Source organism: Berghia stephanieae, chromosome 8 (genome assembly GCF_034508935.2).
Source record: "Berghia stephanieae isolate SIO BIC M18660-M18661 chromosome 8, UCSD_Bste_1.3, whole genome shotgun sequence".
NCBI classification, from domain to species: Eukaryota; Metazoa; Mollusca; class Gastropoda; order Nudibranchia; family Aeolidiidae; genus Berghia; species Berghia stephanieae.
In genome coordinates, this window is record NC_088367.1 from 51102394 (window position 1) to 51126510 (window position 24117).

General features: G+C 36.9%; 2 protein-coding genes across 2 annotated transcripts in view; one reads left to right on the forward strand and one right to left on the reverse strand.

Moving 5' to 3' along the window:
- The window catches only part of LOC144978835 (sorting and assembly machinery component 50 homolog), a 33900-nt gene extending 15275 nt beyond the window's left edge, over window positions 1–18625 (reverse strand). The window contains exons 1-13 of the mRNA XM_078925388.1: window positions 18569–18625; window positions 15399–15428; window positions 14185–14241; window positions 12729–12830; window positions 10524–10611; window positions 8315–8415; window positions 7709–7842; window positions 6570–6657; window positions 6132–6260; window positions 5069–5140; window positions 4611–4694; window positions 1559–1700; window positions 861–1007 (exon numbers count right to left, since the gene is read on the reverse strand). Coding sequence (XP_078781514.1) covers window positions 861–1007; window positions 1559–1700; window positions 4611–4694; window positions 5069–5140; window positions 6132–6260; window positions 6570–6657; window positions 7709–7842; window positions 8315–8415; window positions 10524–10611; window positions 12729–12830; window positions 14185–14241; window positions 15399–15428; window positions 18569–18589 — 1195 coding nt within the window. The 5' untranslated portion in view covers window positions 18590–18625. The remainder of the gene's footprint in view (window positions 1–860; window positions 1008–1558; window positions 1701–4610; window positions 4695–5068; window positions 5141–6131; window positions 6261–6569; window positions 6658–7708; window positions 7843–8314; window positions 8416–10523; window positions 10612–12728; window positions 12831–14184; window positions 14242–15398; window positions 15429–18568) is intronic.
- A 306-nt stretch (window positions 18626–18931) lies between these two features.
- The window catches only part of LOC144978837 (uncharacterized), a 40215-nt gene continuing 35029 nt past the window's right edge, over window positions 18932–24117 (forward strand). Inside the window, exons 1-3 of the mRNA XM_078925389.1 lie at window positions 18932–19146; window positions 22474–22555; window positions 23574–23618. Coding sequence (XP_078781515.1) covers window positions 22492–22555; window positions 23574–23618 — 109 coding nt within the window. The 5' untranslated portion in view covers window positions 18932–19146; window positions 22474–22491. The remainder of the gene's footprint in view (window positions 19147–22473; window positions 22556–23573; window positions 23619–24117) is intronic.

The window sequence follows — 24117 nt, forward strand, 5'->3', positions numbered from 1 at the left end:
GAATGTCAAATCCATGACTATGAATTGTATGTGTAACTGAAAAGTATTGTTTAGAAAAAAAAGTGTATTTTGTCCGGACACGTGGGAGAAAAAGGTGCAATACTTACGCTGAGGCAATAATTTATATGAAAGCTGACACCAAATCTAAAATTAAAAAAACAACATTTGATCTTCATCATTCAAACACCCATTGACAGCAATCTCTAGTGATTACAAAATTATCTGCTTTATCGAGAAAACAAAGTGAAAATTTAAAATTAATATAAGTCTCAGAAATTGCAATATCTATATAGATCTACCAATGAAATTAAATGCCTTCATAAAGGGGAGAGAACTACGTTTCTTCACGACTCAAATTACCTATTTCTACTCATTTTACCTTAAGACTCTACATGGCACAATATCCACTAAATATGCTCAAAAGGCTGTTCAAAGCATCCCTGACAACCAGCAACACTTAGCACGGAGGACAAGACATGATAGCTGTTTGGACACATTGCAATTTTTTGACAACGTCAACGCTGTTAATGGTCAGGTATTCATTTCACACCTGAATACGGTCAGAGAATGCGAGAAAAAGGAACCTTTTCCAAGGACACAACAAAGCACTTCTCAGAGCAGGACTCAAACGCTAGACTTTCCAGTCTGAAGGTGAGTGCCATACAACATGTCCACATAACTGCACATGATTATCTAAATCCAGTTCCTAACCACGTATTGGGATGTGTCCCATGTGTCTTAAAAAACTTGAGCTTTTATATAGCGCAATATCCACTAAACGTGCTCAAAGCGCTTTACAAGGGGTCCCTGGCCAACAGCAACACATAACATGTAGGACGAGACATGACGAGACATCTTACTCAAATCAAAGTTTCCCAGGTTGCCTGCGTTGATAAAGAAATGGGACTTGAACAGGTCACCAAAGCCCCCTCGCCCCGGACGGAACGGCAACGGACTGTAGATGTGGGCAGCCGCAATCCAGTAAGCTTCAGCACCAAGGGCATTTTCTGAAATAAAGAAATAACAAAACAAAAGATGTGAAAAACAAATTCAATTTGCATCATCATCATCATCATCACTATCATCGTTATCATCACTATCATCATTATCATTTGGACAAAGAAGAGTGAATTTTTATCTTTTATGTTTCTATCTGCTTCTAAATAGATAGGTTGGTAGTAAATAAGAAAGAGGAGAAGAAAAGAAGAGAGAGAGAGAGAGAAGAGAAGAGAGAGACGAGAGAGAGAGAGAAAGAGAGAGAGAGACAAGAGAGAGAGAAGAAGAGAGAGAAAGAGAGAGAGAAAGGGAGAGAGAGAAGAGAGAGAGAGAGAGAGAGAGAGAGAAGAGAGAGAGAGAGAGAGAGAGAGAAAGAGAGAGAAAGAGAGAGAGAGAGAGAGAAGAGAGAAAGAGAGAGAGAGAGAGAGAGAGAGAGAGAGAGAGAGAGAGAGAGAGAGAAGAGAGAAGAGAGAAAAGAGAGAGAGAGAGAAGAGAGAGAGAGAGACGAGAGAGAGAGAGAGACAGAGACAGAGAATTCTCCCACGTCACTATTACCACCTACCATCACTGTGAGGTCCACATCCTTTTAAGGTAAAACCCCTGAGAGTGAGGGGACCACCCAGGAAGAACTTATCAGCCACTGAAATGGGAGTATTGGCATCTAGAGACCGCATGATGCCACCAGCTACAGACAGTTGAAAAACCTGGTCAGTGAGAGAAAAATGAATGTACAAAATTGCAACAAAGATGGTCAGTTTTACAAGTTTAACAGCATTCGCTCCAAATTTTTTAAAAACCGAGCATTTATATATAGCCCAATATCCACTTAACGTGCTCAAAATACTTTATAAAGGGTCCCATGCCAACAGCAACACTTAACATGGAGGACCAGACATGACACCTGTTAGGCGATATTACATATTTTAGACAGAAACAATACTGTAAATGGTCAGGTATTCATTTACACCTGAGTAAAGTGAGAGAATGTTAGTAAAGAACCTTTTCCAAATCAACTAATATCATTTTGACCAAGATGAAAACATATCTTTTCGTATTTTGACCCAGAAAACATATTTTGTTCATATTTTGACCCAGATGAAAACAACACAATGTCATGATACAATGTCAACAACAACCACCCATTTTTCACTCATATAATCTATTGTTGTGATGATGGTGTGCTGGTCGTTGTACTTCTCATGATAGGTGGGATGCTCTGGTGATGGTTTTAATAGTGGTTATTCTAGGGAAGGGTATTAAGGAGGGTACAGATTTTCGTAAACAGGTGCATGCGTAAGCTACTCAGAATAAAATGGACGGATAGAATAAAAAATGAAGAAGTATGGAAAAGAACACAGCAGAAACCAGTGGGAGAGGAAATAGGAAGAAGACGATGGAGGTGGATTGGACACACGCTTAGAAAGAATGACTCAACTATAACAAAGAAAGTATTGGACTGGAACCCTCAGGGCAGAAGATCAAGGGGAAAGCCTCAGGGAACATGGAGAAGAATTAAAGAAGCTGATATACAGAGAAGTGGTAAGACCTGGAATGAGATAAAAAAAGTTAGCTCAGGATAGAGAAGGATGGAAACTGTTTGTCTGTGGCCTATACCCTGACACAGGGTGAAAAAGGCAATGATGATGATGATGATGATGATGATGATGATGATGATGATGATGATTGTAGGGATGATGATGCGGTGGTAGTTGTAGTAGTAGTGGTGGTAGGGATGATGTAATAGTCATAGTAGGGATGATGATGCAGTGGTAGTTGTAGTAGTAGTGGTGGTGGTAGGGATGATGATGCGGGGGTGGTTGTAGTAGTGGTGGTGGTAAGGATGATGTAGTAGTCATGGTAGGGATGATGATGCAGTGGTAGTTGTAGTAGTAGTGGTGGTGGTAGTAGGGATGATGATGTGGGGGTGGTTGTCGTAGTGGTGGTCTTAGGGACGATGTAGTAGTAGTGGTGGTAGGGATGATGATGTGGTGGTGTTGTCGTAGTGGTGGTAAGGATAATGATGCGATAGTGGTTGTAGTAGGGATGATGATGTAATGGTTGCTGTAGCAGTAGTGTTGATAGGAACTATGATGTGTTGGTTGTTGTTGTGGTGGTGGTGGTGGTAGGAATGATGTGGTGGTGAGAGTAGTGGTAGTTGTAGCAGTTGTAGTAGTAGTAGTGATGGTGGTAATGTTGGTGATGTGGTGGTAGTTGTACCATTGGTGGCGATAGGGATGATGTGGTGGTGGTGGTGGTAGGGATGAAGTGGTGATGGTGGTAAGGTTGGTGATGTGGTGGTAGTTGTAGCATTGGTGGTGATAGGAATGACGATATGGTAGTGGTTGTAATAGTATGGGACAGCGTGGCTCAGCAGTACGGTCTTTGCTTCATACCTGAAAGGTACCGAGTTCGACTACCCGCCGCGTTGTGTGGCCTTGAGCAAGTCACCTTGCCCTAGCTCACTTTGCGGCGCTGCACTGCGGCTGACGCCTGGGTTATTCCAGTCTTCCCTTGGAATAGACCCTAAAGAAAAATGTCCCCTTAGGGATGAATAAAGGGAATTTATTTTTATTATTTATTAGTAGTGGTGGTGTTGTTGGCGGAAAGTAAGGAAGACCTACAGAAGCTACTTTCAAAAGTGAACGAAGAGAGTAAAGAAAAGGGGCTGTTCATGAATGCGAAGAAGACAAAAACAATGGTGATAACAAAAAAGAAAGAGCCCATAGAAATAGATATAGAAATAGAAGAGTGTCCAGTGGAACAAGTAAAGGAGTTCACGTACTTGGGGCAGTTGGTAACATCCGATGCAAAGTCTGACAAAGAGATCGGGAGACGAATAATGCTGGCCAAAAATGCGTTCATGAAACTAAAGCCAATCCTCACCAACACAAATATCTCCATCAGAACACGAATGAGATGCACCAAATGCTATGTGTGGTCCATTTTCTTTTATGGTTGTGAAACATGGACATTAACCGCACAGACAGAACAACGTATTGAAGCTTTTGAGATGTGGACGTACAGGAGAATGCTGAAAATACCTTGGACAGCAAGAAAAACAAACATCGAAGTCCTCGACCTAATGGGCCAAAAACAAAAAGAACTTCTTTTGACTGTGAAGCACAAAAACCTGTCATATTTTGGACATATGCGAAGACATGATAGTCTCGAAAAAAGGATAATGGAGGGAAGAATTGAAGGAAAGAGAGGCAGAGGAAGACAAAGGAAATCCTGGACAGATGGCATTAAGGACGGCGCATGGCAGACTGCAACGAGGCTGCAATGGACCGTGAAGGATGGAAGGCCATGACATCCGACCTCTGGAAAGAGATGGAACCCGGGTAAGGTAAGGTTAGTAGTGGTGGTAGGCGGTGGTGTGGTGGTGGTTGTAGGGATGATGATGATAATGTGGTAGTTGTAGTGCTGGTGTTAGCTTTGATGATATGGTGGTGGTTGTAATAGAAGTGGTGATAGGAATGTTGATGTAGTGGTTGTTGTGAGTCTTTTTTATAAATAGAAAATTTTGAAAACGAGGAATTGTGATGAAGCACTACATAGGTGGAAGAATATCAGCCCTGATAAATTAAGGTCCTTAGAGAATGAGAATTACTCACCGTGTCCCAGAGAAGGCTCGTGTTCCACTGAAAGGTTCCGTCTTGCTTGGCATATTCTACATTACCTCCGATACCAGCATATTCCTGGGTTGGACATAAGTCAGTTGATACTGATATTAGTAGAAATAATAATAATAATAATAATAATAATAATAATAATAATAATAATAATAATAATAAGAATAAGAATAATAATAACAATAATAATAATAATAATAATAATGAGAAAAAAAAGAAGAAGAAGAAGAAGAAGAAGAAGAAGAAGAAAAAGAAGAAGAAGAAGAAAAAGAAGAAGAAGAAGAAGAAGAAGAAGAAGAAGAAGAAGAAGAAGAAGAAGAAGAAGAAGAAAAATAAGGAAAAGAAGAACCATAACAACTACACTAATAATAATTAGACACAACAACAACAACAATAATAATAATAATAAGATACAACAATAAGCCCGATGCTATTTATACCTGAGAGGTTTTCCACAGAGTTCCTTGTGTTGGTAAAATGGTGTTGTCTCGGGTGTCGATAGAAAATGTGTGCTGGAATCCAAGAAATGAAGGGATTATATATAATATATGTGAAAATATGTGAAAAAATAGAAGTTTGTAATACCAAAATGAGACAAAAAGATTGACATGTATAAGAGGATCAGCTTTTAAAAACATAGTGTCATAAAATTTTTAAAAAAATTAATTAGCAATAGACATTTAGAATGTGCAACAGTAGCCTATTGTTTTGTGTATAGGTAGCTGTGGACACACAACAACTTATAGAAACACTCACATCATTGAATGTATGCAATGATAGAATGTGTAGTAGCCTATTGTTGTGTGTGTAGGTAGCTGTGGAAACACAACAACTTATAGAAACACTCACATCATTGAATGTATGCAATGATAGAATGTGTAGTAGCCTATTGTTTTGTGTGTAGGTATCTGTGGACACACAACAACTTATAGAAACATTCAACATCATTGAATGTATGCCAATGACAGAATGTGTAGTAGCCTATTGTTTTGTGTGTAGGTAGCTGTGGACACACAACAACTTATAGAAACATTCAACATCATTGATTGTATGCCAATGATAGAAAAAGTAACATCTTAAGGTTCTCTGACAAAATATTGACAGGATTTATTGTCCTGATGTAGTTTTAACTCGAGTTTATCCTTAGATGTCATCGTTTGGTTTGAAAAGAGGAACAAAAAGATGCAGCAAGAAATATTTTGGGTTGAGTAAATAAACCAAATGTGACCATTTTTTGTCTTCAACATTTCTATGATTCAACCATGCTATTTGCCCTTCACAAATCTACGCGTATTCCCCCAGAATGCATTATGGCATCAAAGTGCCGTTTCATCACCTGTTATACATTCTCATTGTTGTTACACACAAAATACTTAAATTATCCATGACTGCTTATAATCAGGTACTCATTCACACCTTTTTTGTCACCAGATGAACACATCCAAAAACTAAAGTGACCATTTTCAAATCATAATAATTACTTTTATAAAATGACTTCCAAACCTTTAAACTTGATTTCAACGAGTGACCAGATTGTTCTCTAATGGCAAAAGAGGTTTCTCTGGAGATGGAGCGGAGGTCCCTCCAGACGCCTTCCCACTGAAGGTTGTGTGAACCCAGGATCGTTGGAAACTGAAGGTAGAACAGACAAGGAAAAATTGAATGCTATATACTTCTGGAACACGTGGACTGTTACAAGTGATCAATAAAAATGAATAGGGCAGGTTCAAACTAGCTTAACCTTCAAATACACCCCTTCTCCCCTAGTGTTATGTAAACACATAGGCAAACAGACACACACAAACACATTCACGCAACATGCACACAACTATTAATACATACACACAAACAACCATCATATATATAATGTAAACACACACAGATACACACACACACACATACACACAACAACTGAGCATATTGTGCAATCTTAATTCTTACAGTGAGATCAAGAGACAAACCCCTGTCGGTTTGTTTGTATCCACTCCAGGGATATTCTCCATGGAACTGATAAATGGTCGAACCAAAGCTGTGGAGATAACACGTATGGGTCATTATTTTCTTGGATAAAAAGTACACGTATGGCTCATTATTTTCCAAATATAACTGACACGTATGTGTTATTATTCTCTTGGATAAAAAGTACCCGTATGGGTCATTATTTTCCTAATATGACTGACACGTATGTGTCATTATTCTCTTGGATAAAAAGTACATGTATGGGTCATTATTTTCCTAATATAACAGACACGTATGTGTCATTATTCTCTTGGATAAAAAGTACATGTATGGGTCATTATTTTCCTAATGTAACTGACACATATGGGTCATTATTTTCTTGATATAATTGACACTCCTCGATATAAATGACATAATATATGGGTTCTAATCCTCTTGGAAAAGATGGCATTTTTCTACAACCATTTAAATGGTACAGAGTACATCAGGACCTCAACACAATCTAATATATGGATGGTAAGGAGAAAAGTGTCTTTATCTAGTCCTGTAGTGGTCCTTCACAGCCATATGGCTCATAGAGCTGGGATTTACACTCGTTTTGTTAATATTCCATGGTAAGTAAAATGACTTGCTTATCCTTTGGACAGGATGCATGTCTATCAACGAGTACATTCAAAAAATCTGAGAGGCCCAGCTACAAAACTAATGGCAAGGGGGACAGGGGGCTTATGACTTATCAAGTATTTCACCCTTCACAATAATTACAATAATAATAATAACAACAATAAAAATAATATTAATAATAATAATAATAATAGTAATAATAATAATAATAATAATATATAATAATAATAATAATAATAATAATAATAAAATAATAATAATAATAATAAATAATAATAATAATAATAATAATAATAATAATATAATAATAATATAATAATAATAATAATAATAATAATAATAATAATAATAAATATAATAATAATAATAATAAATAATAATAATAATAATAATAATAATAATAATAATAATAATAATAATAATAATAATAATAATAATAAATAATAATAATAAATAATAATAATAATAAATAAATAAATAAAAAGTGATTTTCTTACAAAATGTCTGGATTGTTGTTGAGAGGTTTCCGGAAATATCCACTGTATCCATGTGTTTTTTTGGTTCCTATAGTATAGTCAAAAAAAACTTTTTCTCCTCTTCCAAATAAATTTGGCAGCTTCATTTGAAAGTCCTGTGGAAATTTGAGAAAAACAAAATTAAATCTTTGCATACATATTGATTTAGAGAATTATTTTTGCTATCAATTTTCTACCCTTTAACTTTAAGTCACTTTTACAGAAAAAACTTTTAAAAAAGTAATCCGTTACAGCCATTCGGCTCATGTCACCGAAGTTTATCCCTGTTTCTATGGCATGAAACTGACAATAAAAATTGCTTGCTACCCTTTAGATAGGATATCAGTCTAATCGTTAATACATTCCACACCATCTTAAGGACCCAACACCCAATCACTGCTGACAGGAGGGGGGGGGGGGGGGGGGGGGGGGGAGGTGGGAAAAAAAATCTCCACTTCACACAGGATTGATCTTGATCCCATTGCATGTGAAGCGAGTGCTTTACCACCTGAGCTATTGGGATCCCCTTTAAAAAGGATTGCCATTAAGACAACGACGGGTGACAACAAATAACAGATGAAAGCTTACCAAACTGCCATCATTATTACTGATGGACGTGTGGACACCCCCATCAACTCTTCGAAACTCCTGGACCTCAAAAAGCACCTCATATCCATTTTCACGTTTATCTGGGGGGAAAACCAACTTGATGTTATAAAAGGGGAAAACAAGTGTTTAAAATGAGCCTTTATAACGGGCAATATTCACTAAACTAACTCAAAGTGCTTTACATGGGGCCCAAGCCAACAACAACACTTTTCAGGTGGGACCAGACATGAACCAGCCCCGTACTCACTTACCACCTGAGTATGGAGAGAGAATGCGAGTAAGTAACATGGGCTACAGAAATCAAGAACATTTTAAATGGAATTATCTTCCCTTTGAAGCTAAGAATCCAAGCCATTGCACCAAAGTGTATCCTGTGGTTACAGTCGTGTAAAATGGTTGATCAAAATGAATGTAAGAATAGCAAGACATCAATTGGAATTTGCCAATATTAAACAAGATTTGTGCTGAGGGTCCCTTCAAATTGAATGTTAAAACATACTGTAATTGGATGTAATTGGGAACACAGAGCTGTGTAAGCAACTCAATTCACAGAACTCTTAATACAGCATTTATTTACATTAAACTCAGCTTCTGTAAATTGTATATCGAATCAATTTTTAGAAACTGTAAAAAGAAAAAAACAGCAAAATTTGTTGAGTTTTTATAGAGCGCAATATCCGTCCACTAAATGTGCTCAAAGTGCGTTACAAAAGGTCCACAGCCAACTACAACACATTTAACATGTAGGACAAGACAAGGCACCTCAAAGGTGGAATTACATTTTTGTTTTTTCAACAGAACCAATGCAATGCTGTTACCAACCAGGTACTCATTTTACACTTAAGTGCACAGAGAGAATATGTGTGAGAGACTTTTCCAAGGACTCAATTTTGCACTGCCCAGTTTGGGACTGGAACCAGGGACTTAACAGTCTGAGGGCAAGTGCCAGACCACAAGCCAAACTAGTTAGACATAATAGCAGCTGGAGGTTATAGGTCAAATGTGTCTTTTCATTGGTTTGGATTGAAAATAAACCATTAAGAAATGGATAATACAACAACACACTTTAGCAGCAAACAATGTTAGACTTCGACACACCTACAACGTTACACAGATACATTTTAACAAATGGATTATACAATAACACACTTTAGCAGCAAACAATGTTAGACTTCGACACACCTACAACGTTACAAAGATACATTTTAACAAATGGATTATACAACAACACACTTTAGCAGCAAACAATGTTAGACTTCGACACACCTACAATGTGACACAGATACATTTTAACAAATGGATTATACAACAACACACTTTAGCAGCAAACAATGTTAGACTTTGACACACCTACAACGTTACACAGATACATTCTAACAAATGGATAATACAATAACACACTTTAGCAGCAAACAATGTTAGACTTCGACACACCTACAATGTGACACAGATACATTTTAACAAATGGATTATACAACAACACACTTTAGCAGCAAACAATGTTAGACTTTGACACACCTACAACGTTACAAAGATACATTTTAACAAATGGATTATACAACAACACACGTTAGCAGCAAACAATGTTAGACTTCGACACACCTACAACGTTACACAGATACATTTTAACAAATGGATAATACAACAAAACACGTTAGCAGCAAACAATGTTAGACTTCGACACACCTACAACGTTACACAGATACATTTTAACAAATGGATTATACAACAACACACTTTAGCAGCAAACAATGTTAGACTTTGACACACCTACAACGTTACAAAGATACATTTTAACAAATGGATTATACAACAACACACGTTAGCAGCAAACAATGTTAGACTTCGACACACCTACAAAGTGTTGTTATTGTTTACAGATACATTTTTACGACTGGATAAGTCAATCACACACTATAGAAGGATAGAAATTGACGTTTTAGCCAGCCATTTTTATGTATAGTTCTCACTAAATTGTATCAATCAGACAAAAAATGTTTAAGGTTCCACATAGTTTTGTGTGTTGGTACGTTATATCTGGCTGGTGGATGTTATGAGTATTTTATCTAAATGTACAGCATTAATAGCATCAATGTTATCCTACACACAGGTAGATCTTTCCAAATGGATAATACAATAAATAGCAGCAAGCAATGTCTAGTAAATCAATGTAGCAGCCATCTCCTACCTTTACTGATATCTATAGAAATGACAACGTTCTTGAATAAGCCTAGACGCTCCATCTTCATTTTGGCCCCATAGCTGAGCTGTACCAGCTGGTGGAGAGAGAGAGAGAGAGAAGGTAAAGTTTACAACATCTATAAATAGAAATTAGAAATGATGCAGTCTTCAGAATTATATACCAATTCAATTGTATTTTTCTAATTTTCTTCAGTGAAAGGTTGAGAAGTTTGATTGGCATTCTACGACAACTGTCTTGAGACAAAGAAGACCAATTGTTGCAAGGGGAGATAAGTAGGGATAAGGGGAGATAAGTGTACGCTATGACTGAAATACCAGGAGTTGTACGATCCATCTTTAGACAAAGTAGACCAATTGTTGCGAGGGGAGATAAGTGGGGATAAGGGGAGATAAGTGTACGCTATGACTGAAATACCACGAGTTGTACGATCCATCTTTAGACAAAGAAGACCAATTGTTGCAAGGGGAGATAAGTAGGGATAAGGGGAGATAAGTGTACGCTATGTCTGAAATACCAGGAGGTGTACGATCGATCTTGAGATAAAGTAGACCAATTATTGCAAGGGGAGATAAGTGCATGCTATGTCTGAAATACCAGGAGGTGTACGATCGATCTTGAGATAAAGTGGACCAATTATTGCAAGGGGAGATAAGTGAAAGTTAAGACTGATTTGCCAGGAGTTGTACGATCCATCTTGAGATAAAGTGGACCAATTGTTGCAAGGGGAGATAAGTGAAAGTTAAGACTGATTTGCCAGGAGTTGTACGATCTATCTTGAGATAAAGTGGACCAATTGTTGCAAGGGGAGATAAGTGAAAGTTTTTTTTTTGTTTGTTGCTTTAGGTCTCTTCCAACACAATTGAGGTTATATGAGAGACCGCTGAAACAAAAAAACAAGCAATCCAACAAAAATAGTACAAATGTAAATCAAAATCATAACCTAAAGATATCATAAGCTAAATTATAAATAACCAAGAACAAACAGGCAGAAGATTTACAAAAAAAAAAAATATCCCCTGTCAAAAATACAATCACAAACCAAAGAAGCAGGATAGGCTAGTAAAGAGAAGAAGAAACGACATCACTATCGGATCGTACACCCATGCGAACATCATAGGTATATGATTCAAGGGTGATGCTCCCATCCAACCACCCGATAAGTGAAAGTTAAGACTGATTTGCCAGGAGTTGTACGATCCATCTCCAAAATATCCCATCTGTTTTATTGTCAAATAAATATAGAGATTAGGCAGATGACACAAGCTCTGTTCTTTCCCCATGCAGTGTTTGTTTCATTTCTACTGTGTCACAAATCGTTTTTCTTTTATATAAAAGTTCTCTGTGATAGCATTCAAGAGGTTGTCATTTCTAGTTGGATAAGAATGAATGAACAATGGGCAGTGTCAGTTCCAACCGGTGATTAAGGAGTTTTTCTATCATTGTGCTATTTCCAATGGACTTAGTTTTATTGCATTAGGTCGTTTTTAAAAATATATTTTTAAAAAGATAGGCCAATCATTTCTGCTCCAAATAAAACATTGAGTCTTGTTTAATTTGGGTTTAAGATTTCACTATTGTAGTTCAGATTTTAGTTCATCTGCATGTTGAAAAACCTTGAAACTGGCCACACTTCATTGCATGTCAAATCTTTAAAAAAAAAAAAAGGCCAGTAAATAAATATAAAGCTAAATGGAAAGTTTAACTTTAGCTCTAACTTCTTGTTCATTTATCGCCAAAAGTACATTTAGGCTAGGGTGGGGAAGTGTGTCATCGAATGTACATCTTAACAGGGGGGGGGGGGGAAGTGTGTCATCAAATGTACAATCTTATCAGGGGGGGGGGAGTGTGTCATCAAATGTACAATCTTATCAGGGGGGGGGGGGAGTGTGTCATCAAATGTACAATCTTATCAGGGGGGGGGGGAGTGTGTCATCAAATGTACAATCTTATGGGGCAGCGTGGCACAACAGAGTAAATAAAAGGAATATTATCTTATTTTCATTTTGATTCCTAGATTAAATCAATAAATTCAATGACTTTTCCATATTTTTTGGGGCCATCTATCAAAGGATGCTTTTCGTCACTGTCATACCAGTCAAGTATAACGTTAAACAAAGTATTTACAGAGTACATTTATTTTTTGCTCCTTTATATTATAAATTTATCTGATATCTATTTCCTTATCATTACCTCATCAAATGTGCTTGCTGACAAAATGGACTTGACCTCTGAGATGACCACATCATCCTTGGTTCTTGTCAACCCGTCCACTGTTATCCTCTGGACACGAACCTGATTCAACAGACACAAAAACACTTTGTCATTTCTTGGACATTGTGCATCACCATTTCCATTCATATCATTCACAGTAATAGTGTACTAAATTTTACAGCTATGTCATCCAGATGTATGACAATCACCTTCGGTTAGAAGGATCCTGGGTTTGAGTCCTGCTCTAAGCAGCGCACAGTTGAGTCCTTAGAAAAGGCTCTTTACTCACATTCTCCCACTGTACTCGGGTGTAAAATAAGTATCCAGCCATGAACAGCACTGTCTCTGTCTGAAAAAATTGTAATATCGCCTAACAGGCGTTATGACTCATCCTATGTATTAACTGTTGCTGTTGGCTAGGGACCCCTTGTAAAGTGCATTGAGCACGTTTAGTGGATATTGTGCTATATAAAAGCTAAATTAATTTTTTTAAAAATAAAATTATCAAACTAGCTGGGAGGTTTTGATCTAAAGAAATAGTCAGTATAGGTGACTCATGTAAGTGAGGACAACATGAAACAAACGTTTCAATCCCCTGCTTTCATCAGGAAACAAACTTTGAGACAACTACCTTTCTAAGGTGTTATGCTTGAGAAACAGTTCTCCCTACAGTGTGAATATTTGAATCGAGTGGGGAATTTACCCAAAAGACACAAAACCCCGGCAAAAGTTTGCTATCATTTTCCACTGACTACATCGGATGTTGTTTCTGTTTAAACCCATCTTTGTCCAATTTAAACACAATAAACTTTGGATTCGAGCACGTCAGTTTCCAGCACGATCTGCTCAATGACACACTAGAGCTTGGGGACCGAATGTTATAGAATAAATCTCTCACTTACTGGGACTGTGAAGAGCCCACAGTCCTTTTGTAATTCATTGAAATCTCTCACTGAGACTGTGAAGAGCCCACAGTCCTTTGTATTTCATTGAAATCTCTCACTGGGACTGGGAAGAGCCCACAGTCCTTTGTATTTCATTGAAATCTCTCACTTACTGGGACTATGAAGAGCCCACAGTCCTTTGTATTTCATTGAAATCTCTCACTTACTGGGACTATGAAGAGCCCACAGTCCTTTGTAATTCATTGAAATCTCTCACTTACTGGGACTATGAAGAACCCACAGTCCTTTGTAATTCATTGAAATCTCTCACTTACTGGGACTATGAAGAACCCACAGTCCTTTGTAATTCATTGAAATCTCTCACTTACTGGGACTATGAAGAACCCACAGTCCTTTTTATTTCATTGTAATCTCTCACTTACTGGGACTGTGAAGAGCTCAAAGTCCTTTATAATTCATTGAAATCTCTCACTTACTGGGACTGTGAAGAACCCACAGTCCTTTTTATTTCATTGAAATCTCTCACTTACTGGGACTTTTTCAAGCTTGACAAAAAGGTCATCTTTTTTCTTTTCAGAAGTAACTGACTGCAAAAGACAATTATAAGAGAAAGGTTGATGAGTAAAACTTTACATGATATGACTTATCATTTCTCATTCATCATGAGCATGGCAACTGTCAACAGGCAACATTGCTACATCTTAGAGACAAGCCCCACCATCTCTGCATCTTAGAGCAGACATGCCTACTTGAACATTTAAACATTCGTAATTGTTAGGAGCAGGAGATAATAATTGTAGTCGCTGTAGTTAACTTTACAAACCAACAATTTACCCTCACACAAGGATTGAAACATTTGAAAATCCTTAAAATTAAGAATTCTGGCATCAATTTCATCGTCAACAAGTTTTAATTACTTATAGATTGGAGCAAAAATTTCGTAATTTTACGAATTTTTTGTAACAGCAGGCAGGTCTGTTTAGGATGCCTCACAAAAATGTGTTTTGTCCCAGCAAATCCATCTAAACGTAACACAATCAAAATGATTCCCACTACTCATAAATTTCTCGAAAGATTGAGTAACCAACCCCAGTGCTTCAAACTCTCTCTTATTCTTTTCTCTATGGTCTTAGAAATGTAGATTTCACAAAAGTGATGAGTTATTGTGATGTAACTTAAACATAATCCATAGCCCTCTAGGCTGCAGGAGACAAAAACATCACACAGAGAGGACTGGTGAGAAATCAAATTCATTTGTTTTGTTCTATCTTATTTTATTCTTTCTCAGTCACACGAAGCCATTACGAAATTATTATAAGTTAGTGTCACTGTTAGTGTCACTCATAATTTACAACATAATAAAAAAAAACAGGGGAATGTTTATCATGAAGGGTGAAAATCAGATGTACAAAACGACCAAGCAAAACGAATTGGAATACAAAATACAGTATGTTAGTGTTAGAGCATCATATTTAGGACCTCAGTCAGTATGGAAAACAGGAGTTGCCCATCCCTCCCCCCCCCCCCCCCCCCCAATCCCATAAAAAAATGCATATCCAATGACAAATTAAATGTCCCCCACCCCTGCCAGTCTGACATTGATAGCAAATGACAAGCCCCCCCCCCCCCCCCCCCCCCCCCCCTTCGTGCCTAACTTTGACTGGCAATGACAATAAAAGACATAATCCCCCCCCCCCCCCCCTTCTGCCTCCCTCTAGCCTGACAATGAAAAACAATAACATACAGATGTCTTCAGTCCTTGTGCCTCTGGTGCCTGAAATGAAAAGAGGAAAATTGTCATCAAGTTAAAAAAGAATATATGAAACACAGATATGTATTGAGAAAAAACAAAACAAAACAAATGATTGTTTCCAAATTCATTACCGTCTTTAATAGAAATAATTTTAAAAATGTACAAGAAATTCAATTTTGGCAAACAGAATGAGCTCATTAGAGTCAAATTCCCCCATCTTAGTCTTAGCTTTCACCAGTAAGCTTAGATCAGACAGATAGTAGATAGATAACAGTTATGGCACGAGAGGGAGAGAGAGAGAGAGAGAGAGAGAGAGAGAGAGAGAGAGAGAGCAGGGAGATAATAAATGAGAGAGAGAGAGAGAGAGTGTGTGTGTGTGTGTGTGTGTGTGTGTGTGTGTGTGTAAATAACGAGAGCCAGTTTTCCAAACCAGAAATTAATCTAAGAAAACACGGATTCCTGTAAATGGATGGATAGACAGACGAGTACCAAGATTTGGATAGGGAGAAATTCCAAAGGTGTCCACCACTCACAAAGAAAACAGTAAATATATACATAGTTATTTTGAATAGGATTTATTTATCCAAAGAAAGAAACAAATTGACCCCAGGCATTGCAGGCCTAACAAAACAAAGACCTCCTTGTTGTTGACGCAACTTAATAAATACCAAATGAGCTGAGCTATTTACTGAGATAGACGGGTGGGTAGAAAGAAAGATATAGCACTACGGAGTGTTATTCAACATCTGAAACTCAGGTGTATCTTGTCACCAGATTAGTTGACACCTGAGTTGCACATACACATGTTGAGTGTTTAGAATTAGCGATCCTCAACAGCTTCAGTCATGTGAATTTATCGGCATGGTGGTAGTCGAACTAAATGGGTGTCTGAAGGCAGGGACTATTCAAAATGCTTAGGGACGTGAGACGATGCAAACAATGAACGATTCGAATGGAAACCCTTTGTTCGCATAACAAAACAAATTGTATGTGTGCACTCCTTGTTGGATGGAGTCTGAATGAAACGAAAGCCTGGTGTGCCGAGAGGAAGGTGTGATACTATATACATATTTGTAGGTCTGATGTTATGCAGAGATGCCAACTTTAAATTTGGCTCACAGGAGTTTCAAACACAACTCGTAGGAATTTCAATGCCGAAAGAGGAATTTCCACACACAAGAAAAAGGAATTGGAATGGTATTTGGAATTGCATTTACATATTGTATAGTTCTAAATAGATAACTGATAAAAATTATATTATGGTACATAAACACATGCCAAATACAATCCCAAAGTTTCCTTATTTCAAATGAAGTAAAGCGCCAAAAACCTAATAGTAGTTGTGGTACTGATGATGATGTGGTGGTGGTTGTAGTAGTAGTGGTAGTGATGATGATGTGGTGGCGGTGGTTGCAGTAGTAGTGGTAGTGATCATGGTTGTAATACTAGCGGCAGTGATGATGATGATGTGGTGGTTGGAGGGGGGTATCCTTGGAACAAATTGACCTCACCGGAATTTGACGGAAGTTGCCCAGAGCCCGGAATTTTTTGCTCCAGATCAGAGTTTTTTCCAGTAAAACCGGAGTTTTGGCATCACTGTGTTATGAGTTCATTGTTGTAATGGAAATATTTTCAACCTAAAGCAAAGTATTGCCTCTTAAACAATTTTGTTAAAAATCCCATAATTATGTAAGGTTATCAGACCGACTATTAATACGTGCTCGAAGGGGAATGTTTGGGGTAGGCCAGTCTGCAGAGATGAAAAACCAAGAAATGAAGATTGTATATTAATTCTATGCATTCATGTATGTAGTTGTGCAAGTGTGATGGATTTGTATATGTGTTTTTATGACAGAAATAGGGAGAGAGAGAGAGAGAGAGAGAGAGAGAGAGAGAGAGAGAGAGAGAGAGAGAGAGAGAGGGAGAGAGAGAGAGAGAGAGAGAGAGAGGGATGAGAGAGAGAGAGAGAGAGAGAGAGAGAGAGAGAGAGAGAGAGAGAGTTGTTCATGTACTGCTGCTCCACTCACTTTTCATGTACTGTTGATGGTTTATGTGAGTGTGGGACACAAAGCGAGAGTGATAGAAATTGCCAGTTTGTGTTTTTGAAGAGAAAAAAATAAATAATAGAAAACAACAAGCTAAAATAAAGACTCAACTCTTCAGGGTGTCGAATTATCTGGTGATAATTATAATAGTAATGGAAAAGTATTAGACACCCGGGTTTCGGGAGTCGAAATACGTTCCCATAGCTCTAATGAATGGTACAGTGATTTTTGAGAGGGAGAGAGAGAGAGAGAGAGAGAGAGAGAGAGAGAGAGAGAGAGAGAGAGAGAGAGAGAGAGAGAGAGAGAGAGAGAGAGAGAGAGAGAGAGAGAGAGAGAGGAGATTTATAGGGAGACCTTCCACAAACTACATCCCGAGTATTCTTGTTCTAGGGGGTTTGGGAGAGGGGAAACTTTTTTTTATTTTTAAAGTCTCCCCCCTCCCAAACCCCCTACACTAGAACTTCTAGTAGGGGGTTTGGGAGGGGGGGGGGAGACTTTAAAAAAAAAGTTTCCCCCCTCCCAAACCCCCTCTAGACTCTAGAACAAGAATACTTTGGGATGTAGTAGCTTATGGAAGGTCTGATTTATAAGTTTTTAAAATGGCGTGAGAGGGGATCAGAGAAAGTAAGAGTAAGAAAGAAGGTATCATTTACTACGTTATTTACTTTTTTTACAATAACATTTTACTTTTACAGAATTTGATATTGATATTGTTATTGACATTGTTATTGAATTGTTGACACACGAGCTGAGTGGCACAACTAATAAATGAACTTCACGATATAAAATTATAATCCTGGTGGCTGTTTGTAATATAATAGTAATAGCATTACAGCAGTAGTTGCAGTTGTGTAGGTCAGTGAGCAGAAGTCTAGAGACAGACACTTCTCAGAGACTTATGGATGAAGTGAAGAGTGAAGACTGAAGAGACAGCCGGCTTCTAGCATCAGCACTATAACACCTGTGCAGTAAAATAGAAGCCTTCCAAATAGGTTATATAACAGCACATACAGCAGAAAATTGAATATTTCGAAATTGTACTCCAACATGTTCGTCGATCTGATATGACTTGAATTATTTTATTCTGTAATAACAACTTGACATTGAAAAGTTTACCTTTGCTTGTACAGAGCCCATTGCTAAAGACAACAAAATCTGACTATTGTGGTTGAAGAGCTCCTTTATCTCCTACCAATCAAAACTCAAAGAAGAAGAGTAAGAATCAATGTGGTTCCAACTATATTTATCTGAGCTTTAATGAGAATATTGGTTCAATCAACGTGTTCATAAACCAAAAATCTCTTTGATAACATCAGTATTATCAGCCAACCTTACGTATCATCAGTTATACAGTAAATGTTATATATTTAAATGTTTTAGTAGTGATGAATAAATTCAAGATTTTAAATTTCTGTTTCAGACTGGCAACTGTCGTTTATATTATAGAAATTATCCGACTAGGCAAATATTCTATTGCTTAACTTCATCCAAATCATTTCTTCTTTCCGGTTAGCTACCTAATGATTTGTTTCATTTTTATTTCTAATTCTGACGAAAAAGAAGTCTCGAATTGTATTTATATATTTTGTTTAAAATAAGAGGAAAATATTGATATTCATCTAAATTCTTATAGAAGGAATAAAGCATTTGTGCCATCTGCGAAAAATGATGTTCTAGCACCCGTTGTACACAAGGTGAGATCGCCATTCACATTCACTTTCACCTCATTCTCTTCAACTCATCACGAATGATTCGTCGAATCACCACATAGCCTATTCAATTCACATTCTCTCACACTCACTCTCAGTCATTCTCATTCTCATTTACTCACATCCACATCCACCGCGGGTCATCAGTCAGTTCAGGGGAGGCCTTCCGAAAGCTCCTACATCCCCAGTATTCTTTGACTTTGGGAGGGGGAGACTTTTACATTTACCTTACCCCCCCCCCCCCTATTACCAAACCCCCTACTATTACTTAGAACATTATAAAAAAAAAAGAATACTGGGGATGTAGGAGCTCTCGGAAGGCCTCCCCAGTTCAGTGCCAAGTCAGGCAGGCTGATTTGCTGATAATATTCATTTGGTGTGTTGAGTTGCTTTGGGTTATTCAAGCACATCTACTTCTACTTCACACACAGTATAGTAATAGTACTACTAGTAGTGGCACTGACTGGGTAGTGGTGGTCCTTAGCCTTAGCACCATACTTACACTTACTACACCTCAAAGTCAAAGTGAAAAATAGTCGGGAACAGCAGGAGTGGGAGCCAATCTTGACCCACCTATCTCATAGAGGGAAGTTGTGACTGGAAATATCCATGAGCGTTGATCATAGCTGTTGTTATTCAGGGAGGCCTTCCGAAAGCTCCTCGTGCTAAGGGAAATAAACCAAATATTCTCTCTTTACTAACCCTAAGAAAAAATGAAATATAGTAACTTTAACTAACCCTTATTGGGAAAACAAACACCCGAGCACCTTTAGTAAGACATAGATAAGCTAACCCTTCTAATAGAAAAACGAAGTGCTTATTAGCAGTAGTAGTACTGCGAATAGTGAATCCACTGCAGAATCACTATTCGCAGTAGTAGAAGCGCTCTCCCATCTCTGAAAATTAGTCGTTATCCCCTCACTAAACACAACATTGTGTTTTCTGTTCAAAATGGCGTGTTGTCGATTTGCTTGAAGTTGAATGAGAGTGTGTTAGCTTGAGAAGAAAAGAAGTAGGCATTTAAATGAAAATTCATTTTTCAATTGACAGTATAAAATCTGGTTTACTATGATGCAGTATATCATCCCATTGATAAAACAGTTTTAATTTTGTCTCTAGGTTATATAGTAGAAGCAGAGTTATTCAATTTTTTATACCTTAAAAACACCCCAAAAATTACTATATATAGCAATCAACCTGAAACTGGGCACCAGCTGACTGAAAAAACGAAAGGGGATCCCCTTGAAACACTGACGTCACGAGGCTAGGAGCCAATGACTGACGCTGACCACGGCAGTGCAGGCTGAAATGGCCTTACTTTGGTAGATTTTGAAATGAGTGTGATTGTATGGATCGCTCAAAGGGTATCAGGGAAGCAGTTTTGATAGTTGAAAATGGTATCATTGGAAAGGAAAATGGTTGACTTTTATGATTATTTATGTTTTTAGGGAATTTTTTCATGAATGATAATGCACAGCTTAATTTTCTTGCCCACTAACATTAAGCTATCTTTCCATAATGTCTTCTAAATGAATTTAGGGAGGGAAACGGTAATTGTACAACATGATGATAGAGCGTTCAATGCCCTTTATTTTGGTGTTTAATTTATCAAATTATGTAAATAAACACCAGAGATATATCAATTTAACCAAGTCATGGTTTTAGCTCACAATTGATAACTAGCGGTCACACAGAACTGTGACACAGATTTGCCCATCATTTCTCTCTCTCTCTCTCTCTCTCTCTCTCTCTCTCTCTCTCTCTCTCTCTCTCTCCTCTCTCTCTCTCTCTCTCCTCCTCTCTCTCTCTCTCCTCTCCCCCTCTCTCCTCTCTCCTCTCTCTCTCCTCCCCCTTTCTCTCTCTCTCTCTCTCTCTCTCTCTCTCTCTCTCTCTCTCTCCTGTACTACTGCAAATAACTAACTGAAATGAATGAATATCTACTCCTACTACTGCGAATAACGAAAACGACCAGCTATCTACTATTCGCAGTTCTACTCCGAATAGAAGAAATCATTATATATGCAATACTACTGCGAATAGAAGAAATCATTATTCGCAATTGCGAAGAGGAACTCACTATTCACAATACTAGTACTAGTAGGTAGTGGTAGTAATGATGATGTTGTGGTTGTGGTTGTAATTGTGGTGTTGGTGATGATGATGAATAAGGATTATGATGATGTAATGGTGGTAGTGGTTGCTGTGGTTTTGATGATGATGTGGAGGTAACTCTCTCTCTCTCTCTCTCTCTCTCTCTCTCTCTCTCTCTCTCTCTCTCTCTCTCTCTCTCTCTTTTTTTTTTTTTTCTTTTTTTAAATTCTTACTTACTCACTCTTTCCTTGTCCTTCTCTCTTTCCGTTTCTCTCTTTCTATCATTGCCTTATCCATATATCTCTCTAAACCATTCTTCTATCAATCTTCACGTTAACTTTATAAAAACGTCATCTAGTTTTATAGAGAAATGATATTATTCTGTTTCAATTATAAGGGGTGCTCAACCTAGTTTACTCTTTTCACCTTTGTATTTCCAGTGTTTTACAATGTTAATTTGTAAGATCCACAACCCCTGAGTGATAGTAACTTCTAAGATAAAACAAGTAAAAACAAATACTTTTTTTACCTTTTGACCATAAGTCTATTTTAAACCTCTGGAATAGATTTTTAAAAATCGTTTTTTTTTACGAAAGGACAATTCATTACAAATTTACATAAAGACCTCTACTATTAAATAAATTTAGATGTGCACTATAACAGTAGTGTAGGACACTATGATATTTTATGTCATGATTTTGTTTTAGTTTGACGGATGGGCCGATACATTTTCCTCATTATTATTATTATTATTCCTTTCATTTCAGTTTGAATGAGTCTTCATAATAAATGACTATTCTTAGACTTAGATTTACTATCTTTCTTTGACATTTTTTACCTACACAAGTTTTAAAATCTTCTATCATTTTTGACTAAAGACAATTTATCTACAATTTATGACTACTATAAAAATTTTACTATCAGTTGTGAGTACACCACAATTTTATTCTGATTTGTTTTTTTGACATACATTCCCATATATTATATTCCTCTTCATTTAATATCTTTATAACTACACCAACAATTTTATCTATCATTTTTGACTACACCAACAATTTTATCAATCTTCTATCATTTTTGACTACACCAACAATTTTATCTATCATTTTTGACTACACCCACAATTTTATCTCTCTTCTATCATTTTTGACTACACTTTATTTGGGATTGGTAACAATTCCAGGCCTTCTTAATTTTTTTTTTTTCCATTATAATTTTCAGGTGAAATTATTTTTCCATATGTCTAGAAGAGGAGGTCATCGCAGACACGTCCTCCAGCTGGGGGATTCTGGGAGCCAATTACGTAAGACACAAAGATGGTGATGACAGTATAATAATGATAATAATGATGATGAGTAAAATGATAATCTTATTGCACTTTTAAAAAATAGGCATGAACTCTGTCATTTTATTTAATTCTATTTCAATTCAATTTTATTCCATTTTTGGGGGAGTTTTTTGTTTTGAATTTGAACATGTGACCAAATGTATTGTATTATTTACAGTTAGTTTAACATATTTCATATTATAAAGTTTCAGGAATATCTCTCTCAAAACAGATATGGTTTGATGTATGTATAAAGATAAAATAACTCGTGCCGGGTTAATTCTTTGAATTGTGCAATGAAACTCCATTTCAAAACTATACTTACGAAGACGAATGGATATTCCCTTTTACCTTTTACACTAATGTCAGGATGAATGGATATTCCCTTTTACCTTTTACAATAATGTCAGGATGAATGGATGTTCCCTTTTACCTTTTCTAATAATGTCAGGATGAATGGATATTCCCTTTTACCTTTTACAATAATGTCAGGATGAATGGATATTCCCTTTTACCTTTTCTAATAATGTCAGGATGAATAGATATTCCCTTTTACCTTTTACAATAATAAGTCAAAAGTTTAGCTCTGAACTTTGTAGGTGTTTTCCACATATTACAAGTACAGTAATGAGGTCCCCATCAGAAGGAAAGACAACAGACATTTTAATAGTGGTCACTTTACAGTAGACCTTGTTTCTTTAAACATTCCACAAATGAGTACAGGGCACTGACCCCACGAGATCCCACTATGCAGGGTGGCCACCATTAGACTCCGGCTGGTGCAAAACTCTGATAATTTCTCTCCCAATTCAGGGGAAATGATGATGCTGCCCTGAGCAATCGTGTGCATTCAGAAATTACTTAAACTTCAAAAGGAATCAATGTATGAAACATATATATCAATAGTGACATTGTCAAAGTGGAGAAATTTTATAAAGCAAAAATAAAAACATAAACATGACAGGAATTCGATTTTAATAATTTTTCTTGACAGATCGCTATGGCTACTCCAAAGGTTTTCAGTCAGCGGAAAGTTCAGGTATTTGATGATGAATCTCTACACATTTATTTATTTTACTGTGTGTCTGTGTTGTGTGTATGTATTTGTGTTTCCTCTATGTTATTTATATATGTGGGAATGTGTAAAATCGTGTATGTATGTATTTGTATTTGTGTCTGTGCAATATGCATATATTATTTGTGGGTGTGTGTAAAATCGTGTATGTATGTTTTTGTCTTTGTGTCTGTGCAATATGCATATATATGTGGGAATGTGTAAAATCGTGTGTATGTTTGTATTTGTATTTGTATCTGTGCAATGTTCATACATATGTATGTGGGTGTGTTTGATTGTATGTCTGTATCTAGTTTGAGTTGGACTCTATTTTAATGACATATATAAGTGGGTGGGTGTGAGAATTGTGTAACTGAAGATATAAAAGGTTTTCTATTTATTATTTCAAGAGATTCAATTAGTTTTCTCCTTTTTCCCCGATAAAATCACAGATCCATTCTAATGGAGAATGGCTATTCGGCTA